The 13,346-nt window shown below is 38.5% G+C and overlaps 1 protein-coding gene across 6 annotated transcripts in view; it reads right to left on the reverse strand.

Annotated features, from left to right (window-relative positions):
- Positions 1–13,346, reverse strand: part of dab1a (DAB adaptor protein 1a) — a 368,477-nt gene that overhangs the window by 46,957 nt on the left and 308,174 nt on the right. For all 6 annotated transcript variants that reach the window (XM_028443730.1, XM_028443736.1, XM_028443731.1 and 3 more), the window contains 2 exons: positions 11,664–11,803; positions 4,661–4,759 (listed from right to left, as the gene is read on the reverse strand). In XM_028443730.1, coding sequence (XP_028299531.1) covers positions 4,661–4,759; positions 11,664–11,803 — 239 coding nt within the window. The remainder of the gene's footprint in view (positions 1–4,660; positions 4,760–11,663; positions 11,804–13,346) is intronic.

Raw genomic sequence — 13,346 nt, forward strand, 5'->3', positions numbered from 1 at the left:
GGAAGTTGCAGACAACATGGTTTTCAGATGCTGCTCAAAGTTGTCTAAATAAGCTGCTCTCTCTGGAGATGCTGATTGTTTGCAAAAAAACAGGTGGATGCATCTTAAAAGTAGATGTTGACTGCACACCCTGCCTTTGTTATGCACTGCCAGTCGTGCTCTCGCAGTGTCAGTGTCTCAGTGGGATTGCCAGCAGTTGCCCTACAACAGCTGCTCGTCACAGAAGCAACACATTCCCTTGCTACACTAAGGAAGACGAGGGAAACCAGGACAATAAACTTCACAGTTGTTATTATGTATATGGGAGGACAACAGTCCTCGAGGGCTGCAATGCTGAATAAATTCAGTGTCTCTCCCAATGGGTTGGAAGAGTTAGTGCACATTGAAAACACACAGGACTGCAGCCCTCCCATAATGTATTGAAAACCACTTAAAGCTAATATCTGGAGTTTCTGAGTGGACGTCTCAATGTCCCACCCTCAACATCTCCAATTCCTCCCCTGCCTCTGCAAAGTACCAGAAGCCACACCTCTACTTTTCTCCGGAACATAACAAGGTCGCATCGGGTCACATTGATATAGGTCTATGGGTCAGGTAAGAGCCAAAATCATATTTACCTGTTTGCTGTTGTGACGGGTTAGTTTTTGTCAGTATACCCCTTGATCTCAATTTTATTTATTTATCTTTATTTTTTAAAAAGGTAAAATGATCCTCAAGAGAACTGGGAAAATTTGATACCAGGAAAATATTTTATTGATTGTTAACTACATATGTGTAAGCCATCATAATTGTAATTAATCATAAATTACATGATTACAAATATAATTGACCCCAACTCTGACTCACACTCTATTTGTAATTTAGTTTAGTTTTTGCAATCAAACAACTTTATGATTAGAGTACTAAAACGTGTGATTGCGTTGTCAATAAAGGTTTCAATGAAGAGTTTTGTTGCTAAAGTTTCTTCCTGTTAAAAGGGAGCTGTTCTTCCCCACAGGTTTTTTTTTTATACTTAACATTTTAATATTTTGTGACGAGTGCAATGAGATGACCTATTGTTGTAATTGGCGCTATATAAAGTTGTATAAAGCTGACTTGAATTATTGCGATGGGGGGCCGAAGAATGGGGGGTGCTACGCACAGAGTTTGGGAACCGCTGCTCTAAGCTGACTCAGCATATTTCCCTATTGCATCCTCACAATTAAGACACTATTTCAAAACAATGTTTCTATCATTTTCCACTGCTGCATTCTGTTTGGTTAATAAAATCAACGATTAGGACAATTTAAAAGTGCCTCAACCTGAGTTACTGCTTGTTTTACATTTTAGCATGCACTAAGATAATCTGGCAAGATGCAGGTTGATGTGTAGCTCTCCCTCTAACTCAAGAGACGCTGCTACAACAACAACAAGGCTCCGGCCAAGAATGGACAAAGCGCCTCTCGCTGTTGCTCTTTAAAAAAACAAATGCTGGATTCTTCTAAAACTGAGTTTATAGCAGCTTCCCACGTGTTCATCGTCCTACGTCGTCATCTTTCTATTTTGATTCAGAGCTATGCTAATAGCGGTAGCCCAGCTAGTTCCTTTCCCCGCAAATGCGCATGCGCCAGTTTTGCTTCGGCGCTTATACCTTCGTCACACCTGGATAAACCTCAACACTGCCTCCTGATTGGTTCTAATCAGTTCGGTTCGGTTTCGAAAGGCAAAGGCGGGAACAGCACAAGATGGATTGCGGTGTTTGTGAACACCAGGAGAATCCATCTTGCAGGCAAAGTTAGCACTAAGAAGGCGAATGTTGGATCTTTTTATATACACTAGGGTGTTTGAAATATCAGGAAGAAGGTGAAATGTGTATTGTGAACCACCCTAATATACACATAAGTGTAACTATATTGAAGGAGAAATACACACACACACAAAAAACAAACAAAAAAAAAAAACAGCACCACAGTTGCTCTCTTGCTCCATGATTGTAATGCAGAGACTGGCACTAATGCTGGGATAGTCAAATATTGGTTTTAAATCTTCTTAGTCTTCTAACAAACACTTTTTTCTTTGGAAAATTTCTATATTAAGAAAAAAAATGTAATCCGTAACGCTATCTCACAACAGAAACAGCTGGAAACAGCAGTGGATCAGGACTTCTGATGAGGATGAAGAAGTTCGACTTATTTATTTGTTTTTAAAAACACTGACACTACCTTAGCACAAAACAAAAGCACACACATATTATAGTACAAACTCTCATTCAACTGCAAGTCTCCAAGTTGAGGGCTTTCACAAAAAAAAAAAAAAAAAAAAAAAAGCGTTACAAGAGTTGCTGGATTATTTTTCATCTTTCTGAACTCATTTCATTCTCTGTGGGAGCAGCGTGAAGCCCGACATGCTCAGCCTTTCATTTTTTCATTGTTGTGAGTTCTTGAACTGACACGGTTGAGAACTCACTGACAAAAAGAGTTGTGTGTGTGTGTGTGTGTGTAAGCCAGTCTGTGTGTATACATGTCTCTGTGTGTATGTGCGAGGCTGACAGAGAGACATGCTGGTCTGCCCTCTGTTAGATTAATGTCTCCCCTCTTCTTCTCCTCTATCTCAAGCACCACCTCCCTTCATCCTGCACGACCTTCCCTCCTCTGAGAGAGAGGCCATCCATCCATTCATTCACCAAATCATCCATCCGCCCATCTGGCTGACTGATGCACAGGAGGGGAATGAGACTGTCAAGATCCCTGAACCTCAGCAGAGTCATTCCCTCTCTGTCTCTCTCTCTTCTTCCCTTCCTCCTGAGCCATTATGAGCGCTTGAAAGACTGATAGTAAGAACAGCATATCTCTATAGTTAATATTAATGTGTAGAGACAGAGGACAAGCTCTCCCTATAGTGAACTTTACTTTGACATAAGCTGGCTGATTCTTCAGCGATCCGTCTAACTAGGTTTCAGTCACTCTGTCCACTTTTCACACACACTTTCTTCTTTCTTTTATCTAAATTTTCAACTTCTACAACACACTGTGTCTTAATTCACGAGTGTCAGGGGGACTCAGACTAAGAGAGGTTTTAGGGGTTATGTAGGGAGGCATTGAGGATGACACATATGATAGATGGATGTGAGGGTCCTCCGTGCCCCAAGTCTTCTGCGCTGGGGTGTAGTGGCTCCAGTTCATGATATACAAGTGTAAATCTTTGGCTTACGATGTCAGCAACTAATGCTGGGAGTAAAGCACAAGCCTCATATTGTGTCAACCGCATTCTTACAACCACACAGAAAAGAGACAAACTGACGGCAACAACACGCAACCACGGATGATCTGATTTTGAAATTATGACGGATTAGCCCCCAAAATGGAGGAAAAAGATATGATTAAGCATACAGAAGTCAATGGAACAATTGCCTTTGACACCCACTTTTTTTTTTTAATAACAATGTATCAGCTATTGAATGTAAAATTAAACAACAACTAAGTGCTATCATGTTTAATTACAAGATTAACTCACAAATTTTGAGATCTCGTGATTTTTGCTCAAAGATGCTACCGGTATGCAGCACTTTCACTTTGAGGTTTAATATATTTAAGACATTAAAATAAAATAGGCTATATTTCCAAAAGTTTTCCAAAACAGTTAAACTATTCCATGAATTTTCAAGGCTGGAAAATTGTTTTTTTCAAATTCCATAACTTCTCCAGGAATTTCCTGACCGTGGGGACCCTGAGAAGTAATCCCAACTGGCTACAAGCAAACTGAGCCAAACAATTAACAAGTTTAGGCTAACTGTGGCTTTAGTGGGAGGCGAGTCAGATTTAAAGATTGATTCAATAGTTTAGTTGACAATGTCAAAGTTTCTTTGGTAAGAAGTCAAACCAAAAGTCACTCAAAACATGTAATACATATTAATTATGTGGTTGCTTTTTTTAATCGACACTTGTACTGTACAAGTGTGTGGCTGGCAGGGTTGGGGTCAATTACATTTTTCAGTTAAAATGATGTCTACAATTATCCATGTTCAATTACAATTCAATTACGATTACAGTGACCAGCATTTTTTCCAATTACAATTATTAAGAGAAGGAGCAGAGATTCACTGTCCACTCAGAACACTTTGGATTACAATATGCTCAAAGATGATTATGGATTTTTGACAAAATAAAACCAAAAAATAAAAAATTAAATCTTACAAACTGCAGCTTTAAAGATGCTTTCATATTTTTTTTTTTTGTTTTGTGTTTTACAACAAGCTTCAGAGAAGTTTTTTTTTGTCACACAGTTCTGTTAGTTATGGTAAATGATCGAGAAGTATAAAAGATGCAAATGTGTAATTTCTCTTCACTAATTAATCGAACAATCAGTTAAAAATAGATTGATTAATTGATTTAGGTGTTTACTGCAGCCCTGTCTTCATGTGCAATAAATAAAAAAATATTGATCCTTTTTTTCGCATGAGAATGATAATGAACCAGTGCAGTTGCTCTTAGTAGTAATGCAAACAATGAGATCGTCATGTTGCCTCATCTACGATGGCCTTGTTCTCAGGGTTTCAATTAGGGCATCCTAATTTCCCCTGTGGCCCCTCCTTCTCATTGAGAGGCCTCATTAACACAGGCAACATACAGTATATGCGCACACACACAGACACACACACAGACACATGCACTTCAGAGCTTACCCCTGATTTCTCATCGTAGATCTTGATCCCTCCAAAGGAAACAGTGAGAAACACCTTCTGCTTGTGGTCTCCTTTTGACCGTGCTGCAGCAGCGATGCCCTGAGAAATAAAGCAAACGTCACTATAAATGCAGCACATCAGCACTTGTACTATCTATTACAAACCTTGGATATCGGTCTCACAGGGTGTTTTCTTGATTGATTATTTCTCTGCCTTTTGCTCGTCACTAACTATCAATAAAAGTCTTTCTATTGAATCAGCAACAACGCTCTCGTATTGGCATCGGTTAACAAGCAGGCTGTTAAAGGTCTACAGGGAGACATGCAAACAATTGAAACCACTACTATCCTCCATTGTCCTGTTGAGGATTAAGTGTCATCTTGTGAAGCTGTAGCTAGTAAATCTGATCCAATAAAACCGTGAATCACATTTTATACGTCTTCTATCAAACAAGTGATTCCACTGTAGGAAAACAGTTTAAAGTGTTGGCAGCAATATGAAAAGAAAAATAAGAAAAAGAGGGAGAAAAAAGCTGTATGGACAATTATATTTGGACAAATGACCCTTTCACCTACAGAAAATGTAATTCAAATGTTTTCAAATACATAATACTTCATTATGGAGATGCAGCTGTAGCAGCTTCCATTTGTCTTTGAAGGCTTTCAAAAAGATCTTGGGAGTGTTTCCGTGGCAATTAGTGCCTGTTTATTTAGTAGAGCATTAATTAGGTCAGGCATTGATGTTGGATGAGAAGACCTGGGCCAATATCTCCATCCCAGTTATTCCCCAAGGTGTTTGATGGGCTCGAGGTCAGGCCTCTCATGGGTTAGTCAAGTTCTTCCTCACCAAACTTATCAAACGATGTCCTTATAATCTTGGTATGCAGAAGCATTAAGATGGTTCTTTACTGGAGATAATGATCCCAGTCCCAACCCTGAACAACAGTCACAGCATCATCCCTCCTTCACCTGGCATCACATTTGGCAGAATGCAGTCAGGCAGGTAATGTTGTACTAGCATCTGCTAAACCAATTCCCCAGAACACACTGCCGTCGTTGCACTTTACACCTTCCCATTGGACTTGGTTGCGTAAGGCTTACGTGCAGAAACTTGACCATGGAAAATCATTCCATGAAGCTCCGCCGCAGTTTGTGGGCTTACATTATGTCAGTGGAAGTGAGGAAGTCTTCAACCGCAGATTCAGCAGTGCTAAAACTTTTTTAACGCACAGCCCCTTAGTGGTTGTTGACCCCGCTCTGTGATTTTACTTGACTTTCCATTTTGTGGCTGAGTTTCTGTTATCCCTAAACACAGCCACTTCCTAATGTTACAACTTACCAGAGCTGGGTATCAGGGTCAACTTCCTGAATCGATTCGATTCTGATTAATAAGGTTTTAAATCAATGAATCAAGATTTGGTTTTATTTCAGTATTGATTGATTGATCTTTCAAATTTTACTTGGATATTAATAAGATGGTACAAAATTTGCCATATTTGCACTGAATGTACTCTAGCAATGCACAGGCACAGTAGTCAACATTGATAATGCAAGACTATAGAGCGAGACTACTGGAGTTAGAGTAAACAAAAAAAATGATTTCAGCACCTATGAATCGATTTTGGAAAATTTCAATGAAATCGATTCCAGATCAATTTTTTTTACTCAGCTCTACAACTTACAGCTGGCTATAGAGTATTCAGCAAGGATAACATTTTAACAAGTTATTGCAAAGTGAACAATATTTGAGAGAAATAGGTCTTTTGTGGATATAGAAAATGTTTTAGATCTTTGTGTTCAGCTCATGAAAAATGGGAGCAAAAAAAAAGTGTTGCGTTTATATATTTCAGTGTAGCAAAAGCAGTGAATCATAAATCAGAGACTAAAAAAAATTATCATTATAAACGATATTGTAATTTTCCATATTGCCAAAGCAGAAATGTTGATGGTGACAGCCTATCACATGCTTGATTTATACACCTTTGGGAATGGGTCTCATTCATACACATGGACTCAATAATTCAGAGGTGTGGCCAAATACTTTTCATCCATATAGTGTTAAAAATGAATAGTTTGTTCTTAGGGGTGTCACGATCTAATCAGAAATGAATTCGATATCAGCAAAAAATTACCTTTTGGGTTATTTAGAAGCAAATACAAAGAGCAAAAATTCAAATGCCCATCAAGCACAGCCCACTCTGGGTGAAAAATAACCAATATTGGGAGGGTTTTATGGAAAACAGTTAGATATGAGAACCCAGCAGTGTCATACCATTTTGTGATTGAGAACAAAAAGTTCCCTCCTCTGTGTTTACATCAGTGATCCACAAAAAGATTCCGTGAAAAGAAACATGATGACAAACACGGAGGAGTCAGTCCAGGTAAGGGAGGAGCAGAATGAAGGAGGAGGGGGAGAGATCAGAGAAAAGGAGTTGATGGATTTCCTGCCTGAATAAATGAGGAGGAGGGAAGCTGTTTGATCAATGGGCTGTCTATTCTCCCCTCACCCTTACAGGTCTACTCCACAGTTTTCACTGCACATAAACAAAACCTCATTTTCTCCACTCAAACACCTTCTGCTGTTTCGAGTTTAAGGACAATTAATAATGAATAAAGGGCCTGTCACATAGACAGACCTTTTCAGCTCACATTTGTACAGAAACCCTATGAATCCCAGGCTTTGTTGAAATAAGAACATTTAACCATTTTATAGTGCAAGAACATTAACAATTTTCTGCATTACATAGGTTTTTTTTCAAACCTGCTAAAATTTTTTATGAAGAGAAAAAAACAAAAAAGGCTTCTAATTCTTTTGTATCCTCACTCTCTCTCATTTCCTAATTTAGATGATTTTCCTTTAAAGACACAATTGGTGCCATAACCATCAACATCACCATACTTGATCAACCCTGCTGTAACCCTGGATTTCCACTGGATGCGTATCTGCACTGAAACTTCTCCGCTGAGTGACTTCAGCGCAATCTGCAGTCCAGCAATCCTCACCGCCTCCGGTTTTGCTGAGCATCTGTTGCAGCAAGGACTCAGGAGATCCCGTAAATTCACGCGTAATCGCACGATAGCTCCCAGACTCTGGAATAACCTGCACCAGTCTCTCAGGGAGCTCAGCTGTGTGGACACTTTTAAAAAACTGCTGAAGAATACACTTTACAGAAAAGCTTTTAGTTAACTGGATTTTAATTTTTATTTGTCCTTTAATGTTGCTGTTCTTATGATATTTATGCACTCTTGTTTTATTATTCTATTGTGTTGCACTTGTACTTTTACCACAACTCTGTACAGCACTTTGTGATTTTATCTGCAAAAAGCGCTTTATAAATAAACTACTTACTTACTTAAAATAAGATAAATCAGGGCTTTCGCCTTTAATTGGCCATGTAATGTTAGCAGTGGGCAGCCATTTTTGCGGCGCCTGGGGAGCAGTTCGGGGTTAAGGGACTTGCTCAACATCCCGCAGTGATGGCCCAGGTGACGCTTGAACCGGCAACCCTCCGATTGCAAGCCCAGCGTCCTTAACCACTAGGCCACCACTCCCCTTACTTACGATATATATGTGTGATTCAACCATGGATAAATGCAATATTTGTATGTGAAATACGATTTTAAAGGGTGCTCGGATCGGGCCAACCATAGTATCAACGGAAAGGTCTGGTCCCCCCGAGTCCGAATATGTGCTCGTTTTTTGGGTAGAGTCTGAATTGCGTTCGCGAGAGCCGAAATGCACATTTTTGTTGCCGAAAAAAAAAAGTGTTAATTTTTTGAAAATGTGGTGTCAGCAGACAGGTTTTATTCCCTGAGTCCGAATATGTGCTCGGTTTTCGGATAGAGTCTGAAATGGGCCCGTTGGAGGTCCCAGAAGGTCGGTATTTTCCCCCTTGAACAAGCAGTATTTTATTTTGAAAAGAATCCAGATATTTTATTCTGTGTCTATGTACTACTTCCTGTCCCACACAGGCTTATTTTTGTAAACTTGCTGCAGCACAGCTCCAGCGTCCTGCAAAAATATAAATGCTGCGTATTTGCTGCAGAGGGCAGCAGCATGACTCAGCAGTGACGGTGCTGTGCTGGAGCAGATCACCATGTGGTGGAAATTGACACATTGACTTTAATGGAAACTAGCTGCGTTGCTGTTTCGCAGCAGTTACGGTGCAGTTTCGCATCCAGTGGAAATCCAGGGTCAGTGATGTCATTCCCATTTCTTTGTCTCCCTCTTTCAACTCTTTTATTAAACTAAAGTGAACTTAAAAATTGGAAACTTTAAAACCTTGCTCAAACACAGAGCAAAACTTGACATTGAATATGCATGAAGTTGAATGATTTATGGAGTTTTAAATGAGAACATGAATTATTTGTGTATTTCGGGTCACTAAAGTCTGTGTAGTTGTTGACACTCAAAAAACTTTATTGTTTTGGTGTTATGTCTTAATATTTCAATGTAGCTACTGTAATACACATTCATGGTTATTAGTTGTTAGTTTGAAATTACTTAATTAACTTATCTTATAATCAACCCTTGGGTTCCTTCTTTCTTACTATAAATGTTATAGATGACTTTGTTGTATTCTGCGCTATATAAATAAAGTTGAGTTTAGTTGAGTTAACTGTCTTGACTCTCCTTTTATGATTATGATCACATTAAAAGCATTTCACCTTTCATTTCATCCCATTAATCTTAAGAAAGATGCCACAGGTATATTGTTGCTTTTTAACATGATGACGTTCCTGCCCCCAGGACCACCTGCTGCCTTAGCCAACAGTTCACTTCTCCTGAGGATTGGAATAAGGCATCCCTGAGTTATCTTTTGCAGGGAGATGAGTGAAAAGCAAGATTACAAGTCAGTACCTGAAGGGCTCAAAAAGGGCCAATCCAAACTTCCAAAAAAAAAAATCATCCTGCAATTTGTCTGTGCCATAACTTTCCAATTTACATTTAACCCCACATTTCACATTTCCTGCATCAAAGTACCAGTAAGAGCCTTTTAACGCAGACTAATCCTCCATGCAGTGTCAGGAAAGGTTAGGTTTGGGACCCAAGTGCAATGCATAAGGTAGAGTCAGGAATAATGATACAGTCCATTAAATATCAAAAAAAAAAAAATGATATCAACAAAGTCCAGGAACAAAATTAACCACAAGGAAAATAACTCAAAGAAGCAAACAATATGAAATAGAAGCATGAAGAACAGGCAAAGACAATTCAGCAGCAAACAGGTTGTGACTAATTTCCCATTTCCATATTTTCCTTGTTGTCTAAGGGAAATGTGTGGTAACACTTTATTTGAAGTTTTACACATAAGGCTGACATTACGCTGTCATTATAATGACACCTGTCATTAGCATGAATAAGGTGTCATGAATGCGGTCATTAAATGTGGTTTGTTACTCTAACCTTAACCCTAAACCCACTAGATCCCTCCACCAAAAAATGCCAACATAGCTCCAAACAGGGTTCAATTCCATTTTTCAGTTACAATTACATTTTCAATTATCCATGTTCAAATACATGTAAATTACGATTACAGTTACCAACATTTTTTTTCCAATAATTTTTTATCCTTAAAAAGTAAATTTATGTAATGTTGTAAGTTTTCTGAACTTGAAATAAATAACCTAATAAAAGTCAACCTTCCTCTTGTGTTGATAACGGGTCCTAAATTAGCTGTAAAATACACTAATAACAAATATCTAACTAATCAATGAAAATATAGGTTTTAATAGTTTTGGCGTGAGCATCTGAGCCTTTTTTGTGTCAGTGTACCCCTCGATTTATTTTATTCTTTTAAATGGTAAATTGCGGGAAAGCTTGATATGAAACATTTTAATAATTGTTAACTATATATGTGTAGAACTGTACATAGAACTGTAACATGGTTCCCCATTTTTGTGTTAAATTATAATTGACAGTTTTTATAGAATTTTCATGGCAATTGCAATTACAAAGTCAATTACCTAAAGTCAATTACAATGATTACGACAGCAATACATTTTTTAAATTACAATTTTAATTATAATTACACCACAATTGTAATTACTTATCAATTACACAATTACAATTATAACTGACCCCCAACTCTGGCACCAAAGGCGTCATAATTTAGGGAACAACACTTAATGACAGTCTTTCCTGACACATAATGACAGTGTATTGTCACCCTGTGTATAATACTTCTAGTAAAGTGTGACTGAATGTGTTTCTACCTTATACTGTATATATAAACATTATATAAATACAAATTAAAAGCTGGGGTTTTTAAAAAAATTGTGGAATCTTGTGGAAAAACAAAGCACTCCATGAAGAGTGCAGGGAAGGTAATTAGAAGTTGAGCAACACCTGTGTGAAGACAGGAGAGAACTAACCCACAACTAACAAGAAGACATAGTCATCACCACCAGATTGGTTGTCATTATATCTCACAACCTTTTTCCTAAATGTCCTAAATCTAACTTAGATGTACACATAAGAAAATATTATCACATCAGAATATAAAATTACTAACCATCTTAAACGGTTTCTAAGAAAAGCTGTCCCCTCTGGAGATACAGTACCTCATAGTGAAGAAAAACGGAACAAGGGCAATAATTCCGGAAAAATAAATTACGCACTTTTCATTTTCGAACTCCATCAAGGTATTGATACCCTGAAGCCACACACCAAATTTGGTTATCCTATCTTAAACAGTTTCTGAAAAAAGCTGTCAGAGTAAAAAAAAAAACGGAACAAGGGAAATAACTCTGTAAAAAATAATTGCGCGCTTCTCTCTTTCGAACTCCATTAAGGTATTGATACCCTGAAGCCACACACCAAATTTGGTTTTCCTATCTTAAACGATTTCTGAGAAAAACTGTCCACTTTAACTCGGACAGACGGACGCATGAACAGCTCAAACCTATATCCCACTTCACACTTTGTGGCGGGCGATAAAAACTAACAAAGATTAGGAGAAACACAACGTAACTACAAAAACCAATCAGAAATATTAAAATACCTTGAGCTTCATCATTGAGTCCTGGCAGAGTTTGTCTCCACGTGCAGCTGTAACCTCGTCCAGGCCGATGAGCTTGGCCTTGTAGCGGACGCCATCACCTTTGAAACGCCTGATGAGAGTCGCCTCGCTGCGATCCTGCCCTGCAGACACACATACACACACATTCACACTGCAGTTCAGTACATCTTCCAGTCAAGGACCTCAATCTACCTCAGACCAGTGCTATTACCTCCAGATCATAAATCATGTCCAATGAAAGACATTTACAGTAATCCTTTAAAATGAAGAAGGAAATATACACAGGTAGGTATACAGTAGGTAAAGGCAACTCATGTTAGAAACGTATTATTTGGAAACATGATGTTGGTGTTACATGAACTGCACTGCTCAATATTACCAGACAGAAGCATCAATGATGTTCAGAAGGATTACAGTGGCCTTCCTTTTTTAGCTTTTTGTCAAAAAAAAAAAAGAAATATGGCATTTTGCTCTTATCTACCAAAGTCCTCCCACACTTCTCGCTGGCTATTGTGTGCAAGATTGTCGACTTTGTGTGAATGCATTGGTGAGCGTTGTGCGTTGACCTTCCTTTTCTCCAGGCAACTCTGTTATCTCATAATACAGCAGAAGTGAACAGCGACTTTAAGTCCGTGTCACATTTCTCTCCCTATTTCTATCTCTGACCTGCGGTCTGCAAACATTGCGTCAGCCAAATTCTTAAGCGCAGAAAAAAAAAAAAAACCTTAGCACATCTGCGTTTTGTTACAAAGTATTAAAATGTGAGCGAAAGACTGCAAAAGTGACAGCAGGGGGAAGAGCGGTAATGATAATGCAGCATATTTAGATAATACATTGAGGCATTAGTTCTGAAGTCCACACTTAAGTGACTCTTGGAAGGTCACATTCAGAGTGATGAAGAGGTCCCTCTCCTGCTTTCCTCAGCCTTTCACACACCCTCCTTTCACACAGCCCCCACAGCATGGCAGTGTGACAGAGATGGGCCATTTAAGCACAGATTCATGTTATGCGACGCTGCCAAATGAATTTTTGGCCAACGCCAATGTCCCTTGTGCACAAGATTGTGTGCCCATTTTAAGGTTTTATATTCAACACCTGATTTAAATGTATATTGCCATAGCTTTTTAATGTTTGTACAGGCATTTAAGGAAATACATTCCCTGATTATGACAGAATAGACAAAGATGATCCATTTGCAAGCTGCATGTAGAGAAAGATTCTGCTAACAGGGATGTGAAGCTTAGTTTTGGTCTTTAAAGCACATTGCATGGGTCGTACAGCCTGTTGTGTGGTTTAATCCAGCTCAACAAGCACCTGTTTTATTATAAATTAAATGTATTTTATTGTTTGCAATCATTCAAGTGTTTGTAGCATACCTGTATACCTCCTTACACTGGGTGAAGTCAGGAAAGTAGTAAAGATAGCTTTACAAACAATGTAGAAAATACTAGCAGAATGACTTATTTTGACTGAAGTTATGAAATTACCATTAAAATACATGAATGTAGAGAATACACATGGGTGGGACGAAATGTCATAGATCAAAAAATCTACATCTTTAACAATGTTTATTCCTTCGGATTCTTACATGCTGACTCTCTCTACCCTCAGTTGTTATTGTTCTTCTTCTTCTGGAAGACTAGATGCAGCAGATGCATGTTGTCA

The sequence above is a fragment of the Gouania willdenowi genome, chromosome 4 (assembly GCF_900634775.1).
Source record: "Gouania willdenowi chromosome 4, fGouWil2.1, whole genome shotgun sequence".
In the NCBI taxonomy this organism is placed as follows: domain Eukaryota; kingdom Metazoa; phylum Chordata; class Actinopteri; order Blenniiformes; family Gobiesocidae; genus Gouania; species Gouania willdenowi.